The 7,978-nt window shown below is 69.3% G+C and overlaps 2 protein-coding genes across 2 annotated transcripts in view; one reads left to right on the top strand and one right to left on the bottom strand.

Annotated features, from left to right (window-relative positions):
* Positions 1 to 4: 4 nt before the first annotated feature.
* Positions 5 to 5,624, top strand: SPOCK2 (SPARC (osteonectin), cwcv and kazal like domains proteoglycan 2). Its single transcript, XM_027693065.1, has 11 exons — positions 5 to 79; positions 2,292 to 2,300; positions 2,519 to 2,564; positions 2,860 to 2,974; positions 3,077 to 3,179; positions 3,260 to 3,368; positions 3,445 to 3,564; positions 3,660 to 3,878; positions 4,613 to 4,675; positions 4,802 to 4,939; positions 5,032 to 5,624. The coding sequence occupies exons 1-11, from the start codon at positions 5 to 7 to the stop codon at positions 5,175 to 5,177; spliced, it is 1,143 nt and encodes a 380-aa protein (XP_027548866.1). The 3' UTR covers positions 5,178 to 5,624.
* Positions 5,625 to 6,143: 519 nt separating this feature from the next.
* TYSND1 (trypsin domain containing 1) overlaps positions 6,144 to 7,978 on the bottom strand; it is a 5,735-nt gene continuing 3,900 nt past the window's right edge. Inside the window, exons 2-5 of the mRNA XM_027692937.1 lie at positions 7,189 to 7,946; positions 6,971 to 7,104; positions 6,695 to 6,880; positions 6,144 to 6,606 (exon numbers count right to left, since the gene is read on the bottom strand). Coding sequence (XP_027548738.1) covers positions 6,395 to 6,606; positions 6,695 to 6,880; positions 6,971 to 7,104; positions 7,189 to 7,946 — 1,290 coding nt within the window. The 3' untranslated portion in view covers positions 6,144 to 6,394. The remainder of the gene's footprint in view (positions 6,607 to 6,694; positions 6,881 to 6,970; positions 7,105 to 7,188; positions 7,947 to 7,978) is intronic.

Here is a 7,978-nt window from a genome sequence, read left to right as displayed (position 1 = left end):
TTTCATGGAGGACGAGCAGTGGCTCTCCTCCATCTCCCAGTACGGCGGCAGGATCAAGCACTGGAACCGCTTCCGAGACGTGAGTCCGCGCCGGCGGCGGGGCGGGGGGGGGACGGGACGCGCCGCCGGGCACCGGGAGCCCCCTCCCCGCACTCCCCGCCCCGCCGCTGCGGCTGCCGCAGCGCGACCCTCCCCGGCCCCGGTCCCGGCCCCTTCGTGGGCGGCCGGGGATGCTCGGCGCTGTCCGCGCCCCGCCGCGGCCGTGGGCGGCTGCCGGCCCCGCTACCCGGGGGATGCTCCACGGCCCCGGTGCCAGGGGGATGCTTCCCGGCTCCGGCAGCGCCGACGCCTCCCTGCCCATAGCCAGGGCTGCGTGGCTGATGCCAAGGCCACCGTGGCCAGGGCTTGATGCCAAAGCGACTCTTTCCGGGGAGCGGGGGGTGCTGTCCCCTGCAGCCTCTCCCCGTACCCCACACCGAGGTGCAGGCAGGCCCCGCCTGCCCTTTGCGGGCAGCACGAGGGGGCTGCGCCGTGGCCTCAGCCCCTCGGTGACAGCTCAGCCCGGGTCAGGGCACGGGCATCCTCCCGGAGTCCCGCTCCCCCAGCCCCGCGGGGTGTCCCCCGCGCCCCTCGGGGTGCCGCAGCCGGGCCGACCCTCCCTCCGCGGGGCGGTGATCCCTGGGGATGGGGGGGTCGCGAGGCAGCGAGGATGAGGATGAGGATGAGGATGCATGCACTGCCGGAGGAGCGCGGGCACACCTGACACACCGGGCTCAGCATCCTGTCACCCTTCGCTGTTACGCAGCCCTTGCTGAGCAGCCTCAACGGCGTTTAATTTTATGGGGCGATCGGGGGGTTTTCGCGGGCTCGTTTTTCGCTCCCCAGCCCGTGTCCCCCGGCGAGGGGACGTGGTGCTGCAGCCCCATCGGGGTGGGGCAGGGCACCTGCAGCAGCCGAGTGGGGACGGGGCACACCCCGAGCCGCCTCCCCACCCCGAGCCAGCCCCTCCGGTCTTTGTTCAGCTGCGCACTCGGGTTCACCTTGGCAGCAAGGATGCGATGGATGGATGGATGGCGGCAAGGGAGAGGTGCCCAGTGCGGGGCAGGGAGCACCACCCCCCAGATAAACCAGTTTAGGGGGGCAGAGCACGGATGAGGGTGCAAGGGATGGGGTAAACGCCCCACTGGAGACCCCTGCCAGCAACACACCCTCTGGCCAACGCCAGAGCTGGGCACCCGGGACCCCGGATGGCTGCGGGTGCTCGAGGGGAGCACGTGTGATGTGCCCCCATGGAAATGAGCATCCCCGGCGGGGCTCAAGGCCAAGGGACCCCCATCTGTGGGTGCTGGCAGCACACGTGGGGCCCACCCGGCTGTGCCAGGGCTGCCAAGCTGGGGGGGCTTCAGCCCTTCCAGCGGTTCGCGTGGATTAATAAGCAAATCCATGGATTTGTGGGGGTTTCGGCTGAGCAGCACCGGTGTGGGAAAGCACGGGGAGGAGGAGGAGGAGGCCGGCGGCCGTGGCGAGACCCGCGCCGCAGGAGCTGCCGGGCGCCGCAGTGTTACTAATCACGGCACGGGAACGCGGGATCGATTGCGGTGCGAACGCCGCCGCGCCGGAGAGAGACATCCCCTCCGGATCTGCCTCCCGTGCCCCTGCTCCCAGCTGCCATCCCTACCCCGCTCGCCCTCCCCCGGGCGGCAGCGATGCTCCTACCCTGTCACAAAGCCCACCCCGGAGCATCCCGCGGGGCGGGCGATGCCGCTGCCGGGAGGATTTGAGTCCCCGCTGCTCCCTCCCACACCCGGGATGCCTTCGGGTCCCGGGAGAGCAGCTCTCCCAGGAGAGTGACATCCATCTTGGCCCGCTCCTTCTGGGCTCGCTATTGAAAATCCAGGGTGGCAGCAGCACGGGAATCCTGTCAGGGCCTCTCTCTGCACTTGGAAGGGCTTCCTCCACCCGATGCCTTTTTCATCCCTGTTCCTTGCCTTTCCCAGCTGGCTGATGGGGAAAGGCTTTATCCTCTGTGAAGGCTCTCCAGGATTACAGGTCTGGAGCCAGAGATGAGGGAGAACATTGGTGGTCGGTGCCAGTGATCTCCAGGGCCTGTGACGAGGGCTGTGGGCACCGGAAGGTCGGGGTGGCCCGCTGGCACGGGGTGCCGGTCCCTGTGGGCTGGGGCCGGGCGGGGGAGCTTTGGGCTGCCCCGGGGCTGACGGAGAGCATTCCCGCTCTCTCTTTCTCTCTCTTTTCTCGGTGCCGGCCGGGCTGTCTCGCTGCCGCGCTGCCAGGAGGTGGAGGTGAGCCTCGAGGGGCTGCCGAGGGGGTGGCAGCCCGTTTTCTGGGGGGGAGAGGCTGCTCCCCAGCCCTGCTCGCTGCCCTCCTGGTGTGGAGGTGCCCGAGGGGGGTGTGCAGGGGGAACATCCCGGGTTGGTGGCCCCGAGCGGGGAGGTGGCACGCCTGGCCCGGTGTCACCTCTCCTGCCACCTGCACTCATCCAGGCTCTACCAATTTGCAGGATGACTACATCAAGAGCTGGGAAGACAACCAGCCCGGGGATGAAGGTACCACCGGGATGGGTTTGGGATGGGGCACAGTGGGCTCGGTGCCAGCCAGTGTGGTGGGGGATGGGGGGGTGTAACATTTTCTGCCTGCACCCCCGGGGATTTTCCCTTCCGGCCGGGAGCGGTGGCAGGGCCTGTGAGTGCCAGGAAGCAGCAGCTGGTGCTGGGGTGGCTGCCCAGCTGTGGCCTGAATGGTGCTTTGTGCCGGGCCGGCTCGTGGCCAGCGCTGCTGGGGCTCCCCGGGGGAGAACCCACCTGCCCCTCCGCCTGCCCCAGCCCCTCTCTGCCCCCCCAGCCCTGGACACCACGAAGGACCCCTGCCAGAAGGTGAAGTGCAGCCGGCACAAGGTGTGTGTGGCGCAGGGCTACCAGCGCGCCATGTGCATCAGCCGCAAGAAGCTGGAGCACAGGTAGGAGGTTGGGGGGGCCAGGGCTGAGCCGGTGGTGGGAGGGTGGGGGGGCCGAGGTGGGGGTTCGGCACCATCCCCCTGTGCCTCTCTTGCCCTGTGCAGGATCAAGCCGCTGGGCCCCAAGGCGCACGGGGGCTGCAAGCCCTGCCACGCCGCCCCGCTGGCCGTGGTCTGCGGCTCCGACGGCCACACCTACAGCTCGGCGGTGAGGATGGTGGCACCGCCGCGGGGAGGGGATGCTGTGCCCCCTGCCCCCCCTGCTGACACCCCACTGCCGCCCCACAGTGCAAGCTGGAGCAGCAGGCGTGCCTGGCCAGCAAGCAGCTGACGGTGCGGTGCGAGGGGCAGTGCCCCTGCCCGACCCCGCACGGTCCCGCCGGCGACGGAAAGCAAGGTAAGCAGGATGGAGGGGCACCCAGACCTCTCCCCAAGCTCTGCCCAGCCTGACGCTGCCTCCCTGGGACCCCCAGACTTGTGCACCGGGCAGGATCTGGCCGACCTGGGCGACCGCCTGCGCGACTGGTTCCAGCTCCTGCGGGAGAACGCCAAGCAGAACGGCTCGGGCGGGCTCCCCGCCAGCCCCGCCACCGGTACGTGTCCCTGCCGCCTGCCCCGCGGGGAGGGCGCGTGGGGGGCTCTCCCCCGTGGTTAGCCGGGCAGCCACGGGGCTCATCCCGCCCGGCAGCGCTGGAGAGGAGCGTGGCGGCCACCTGCAAGGAGGCGGTGGGGTGGATGTTCGCCCGGCTGGACACGAGCGGGGACATGTTCCTGGAGGCGGCCGAGCTGGGCGCCATCAACCTGGACAAGTACGAGGTTTGCATCCGCGCCTTCTTCAACTCCTGCGACACCTCCAGGGACGGCCGCGTCTCCGCGCCAGAGTGGTGCTTCTGCTTCTGGAGGGAAAGTGCGTGAGCACAGGGCAGGGGGAGGCACAGGGATGGGCGTTCTGCTGTGGGGGGTCTGTGCCACGGGTGATGCACACCGTGGGATTGGGGGGATGCACGCCCTGGAATCTGTGCCGTGGGGTTGGGGTTAGTGGAGCAGGGGATGTACATCATGGGGCCATGGGGAATCTGTGCTGTGGAGTTGGGGGTAATGTACATCATGGGGTCATGGGGAATCCATTTTATAGGACTGGGGGACAATGTACATCATGGGGCCATGGGGAATCCATGCTGTGGGGTTGGGATTTGTGTAGGATGTTTGCCATGGGGGGAGGTACCCCATGGGGTCTAAGGGGGTTGCAAACCATGGGGGGGATGCGTCCCATGGGATTTGGGGGGATGCATGCTGTGGGGTCAGGGGGCAGTTACACAGTGAGGGGGGCATAAGGGGTGTGCACACTGTGGGTCATGGGGAAGCACATCACGGGTCAAGGGGTGATCCACACCGTGGGGGATGCACACTGTGGGGTCTGGGGGGGATGTAATCTATAGGTTGGCAGGGATGCACATCGTGGGGATGCACAGAGTGGAGTTGGACACACACACACCATGGGAAATGCACACTGTGGGTCGGGGGGCATGTAGTCCACAGGTTGGGGGGATGCACATCGGGGGAATGCACATAATGGGGACGAATGGTGTGGGTTCAGGGGGTGCACACCCACCCTAAGAGTGGCGTGTGGGGGTGCTGCAGAGCCGCCCTGCCTCCGGGAGCTGGAGAAGATTCAGATCCAAGAAGCCACCAAAAAAAGGCCGGGTGAGTGGGGCGTCCCAGGGCCCTCGTCCCCAGCAGTGCCGGGCTGGGACGAGGACGGGGAGCTCCCTGGGGGGGCTCTGGCACTGCACTGTGTTTGGGGGGGTGGGGGGCCCTTGCTCTCTGCAGGCACCTTCATCCCCAGCTGCGATGAGGACGGGTACTACCGGCGGGCGCAGTGCGAGCCGGGCGGTGGCGAGTGCTGGTGCGTGGACCAGCACGGGGCCGAGCTGACGGGCACCCGCGGCCACGGCAGCCCCGACTGCGGTGAGAACTGGGGGGAGCCCCCGCCCGGGGACGGGGCTGCAGCCCCGGGACCCCCCCGTGAGCCTCTGCCCCTCGCCCCCCTCCTTCCCCAGATGAGGCGACGGGCTTTTCGGGCGACTTCGGGAGCAGCGTGGGCTGGGAGGACGAGGAGGAGAAGGAGCCGGAGGAGGCGGGCGAGGAAGGCGAGGAAGAGGAGGGCGAAGCGGGCGAGGGTGACGACGGCGGCTACATCTGGTAGAGGAGCGGGAGAGCCCGGTGGGCGGCACGGCCGGGAGGCAGCCCCCCAGCTGGGGGTCCCTGTGACCCCCCCGCTGCCGGTGTGGCGTGGGGTGGGTGCGTCCCCCCCGCCCCCCGGCCCCGTGCGGGATGGGGTGTCGGGGTGCTCGCCCGGGGAGGGGGCGAGCGGGGCGGGGGGGGCCACGCTTGTGCGAATTTGAGCTTTTTTTCTTTTGGGTAGAGCCTTGTAGGCCTAGTGTGCTGCTGCGTGGTCTTCAACCGGGCAAACGGCGCTAATAAAAGTGGGAAAAAAGGAAAAAAAACCAACCAACAAAAAAAACCCCTATAGAGAAGCTTCCCCCCCGCCCCTTCCTCCCTGCATCCCCCTCCATGTTGTGCTTGCGTGGCTGCCCCGGCCCCCGGCGTTGTGTAGCGGCTGTGAAATAAATACCCCGTGCTGTGTCAAACACTCGCCCGCCCGTTCCTCCCCCAATACCCCCCAGCACTGCAGGGGGTCCTGGGGAGGTGGTGGTGGTGACAGTGTGCCCTCCCTCCCCCCGTGAGGGGGCACTGCTGGGGTGGAGGAGTGGGTAGGGGTGGGAGGGACCCCCTCCCAAGTGCCCTGTGTTTGGTCCCTGCACTCCGCTGACATGGTGCTGGAACTGGTGTCCCTCTCTGGGGATGTGTCCCCACCCCAGCTCCTGACTCAAGGACCCCAAGGATATGCCCCTGTTTACAGTTCCTGACCCTCTCCAGGACCCCAGGCCTCAAAATAACCCCCTCCCCACCCCCACAGGGTTCTGAGCCACAGTAGGACTCAGATCTGCCCTCCTCATCCTGGACCCCAACCCTAAGCTCGACCCAGTCCTCTACCCCTGACCCAAAATATCCCTTGCAGGACCTGTTCCTCCCCCAGTCCAACCCACACCCCAGCCCAGACCTCCACCACCAGCCCCCGCAGCCGCTCAGCACCACGGGACACCAGGGCCTCAACTCACAGCATTTATGGCTCCGGGGAGAAACTAAAACAATACAAACCCCAAATCTCCCCAATTTGGGCCTGTCAGCAGCTGGCAAAGGCACTGTGTGGTGTCCCCTGCCCCAGAGTGTCCACCCTCCACCGGCCCCGCGGGGTCCAGGCACTCGGGCCCCACACTGAACAGGGGCCATGGCAGCTCCGTCCCTGGCACCTTGGTCCCGGTACCTTGGTCCACAGCACAAGCCGCCTGGGATGGGGGTTCAGAGCTTGCTGGGGGGTCCTGGCTGCTGCTGGAGCCTCCAGGCCGCCCGCACCCCCTGTGCCGTGTGGTTGAGCCCGGCGAAGGCACCGGGGTCGCGGGTGCGGCGGTACCGCGCCACGAGGGGCTGCAGGACTGTGATGGGGATGCAGAAGTTGAGGTGGGGGTAGGTGGCCCCCACACCGTTGTCCCGGGTGTTGCTGGCCACGATCCCTGGCAAGGAGAGGAGCGATGCCCACGTCACCGGGTGTGGCCGGGGGGCAGCCACGGGACCTCCCTCCCCACTGCACCCCCGGCTCACCCATGAGGCACCCGCTGAGGGAGGAGACGAGGGGGCCGCCGCTGGAGCCCCCGTGCACGGCGCAGGTGGTTTGCAGCATGACAGGGTGTCCCTCCACTGCCACCACGGCCGAGAGAATCCCCGCTGTCACCGAGGGGCCACACGCCCGCCCCAGCGCCCCGAAGCCCACCACGCTCACCTCTTCTCCTGGGGAGGAAAGGGGGAGGCAAGAGGTGGGTGCACAGGAGGTTATGTCCCCCCCTCCACCCCAACGCCCCGTGTCCCCCCGTTGCTTACCTGGGAAGAAGGTGTCTGCCGGGCACGGGGGCAGGAAGCCTGGCACGCTCTCCTCCAGCTCCACCACCGCCACGTCAAAGGGGGACGACTCCTCGGTGGCAAACACCACGCGTCCCCTGAGGACTGCGGCATCCCTGAGGACACGGCAGACGAGATGTCATACGGGGGGACTCGCGGGGCGGGGGGGGACGAGGTGTGGGACACGCGGCCGCACTCACCGTCCAGGGCCAGCTGCGGGCGTCACACGGAGCGGGGTTCTGGCCTCCACCACGTGCCGGCAGGTGAGGAGCATCCTCGGCGCCAGCAGCACCCCGGAGCCCCAGGTCGCTCCGCACTCCACCAGCGCCGTCCAGCCCAGCGGGTCCCGCCCGCTGCCCGCCGGCACCGCCGCCACCCAGGCGGGCACGGGCGGCACCGCGACCCCGGCCTCGCCCAGCACGGCGGCGCTGCTGCGCAGGATGGCGGCGAGCGAGCAGAGCAGCGTGAGCCCGACCCACTCGGCGCCCTTCCAGCACAGGGACGCGGCGATCACGGCCACCAGGCGCGGCCCGCCGGGCGCGGGCACGAAGGCGGCGCCGCCCTCGGTGCCGGGCAGGCAGCGCGCGTCCGTGAGCACCAGCGCGTTCTCCTCGCCCGCCAGGTTGCTGACCACCCCCCGGCTCAGCGTGTTCAGGAACAGCTCGGGGCACGCGTCTCCGAAGGGGGTCCCGCAGGCCAGCAGCGCCTGCCCCTTCCGCAGGCAGCCCGCGCTGCCCCGCGCCGCCCACCCGCCCGCGGGCTCGTCCAGCGCGGGCACCCGCAGCCAGGCGAACCAGGGCAGCGCCCGCGGGTCCGCCCCGGCCTCCTCCTCCTCCTCCTCCGCCGCCGCGAACCGCCACCGCTCGGCCCGCCCGAAGCCGCGCTCCAGCGCCCGCCGGAAGGGCGCGCAGGGCACCAGCGCCAGCAGACGCGCCCCGAGCTCCCGCGGCGCTCCGCGCTCCCCGGGCAGCAGCACGCGGGGCCGCGGGC

This window comes from Neopelma chrysocephalum, unplaced genomic scaffold (genome assembly GCF_003984885.1).
Source record: "Neopelma chrysocephalum unplaced genomic scaffold, ASM398488v2 Primary Assembly neopelma1_89, whole genome shotgun sequence".
Lineage (NCBI taxonomy): Eukaryota > Metazoa > Chordata > Aves > Passeriformes > Pipridae > Neopelma > Neopelma chrysocephalum.
Note: the sequence above shows the minus strand (reverse complement) of the source record. Positions and strands in the feature narration are given on the sequence as shown.

Excerpts from the sequence above, each read along its gene's own strand:
- SPOCK2 (XM_027693065.1), top strand. The coding sequence starts at position 5 with ATGGAGGACGAGCAGTGGCTCTCCTCCATCTCCCAGTACGGCGGCAGG. Across the intron at positions 3,369-3,444 it reads CGCCGGCGACGGAAAGCAAG|ACTTGTGCACCGGGCAGGAT; the intron begins GTAAGCAGGATG and ends TGGGACCCCCAG. Across the intron at positions 3,565-3,659 it reads CCCCGCCAGCCCCGCCACCG|CGCTGGAGAGGAGCGTGGCG; the intron begins GTACGTGTCCCT and ends CCCGCCCGGCAG.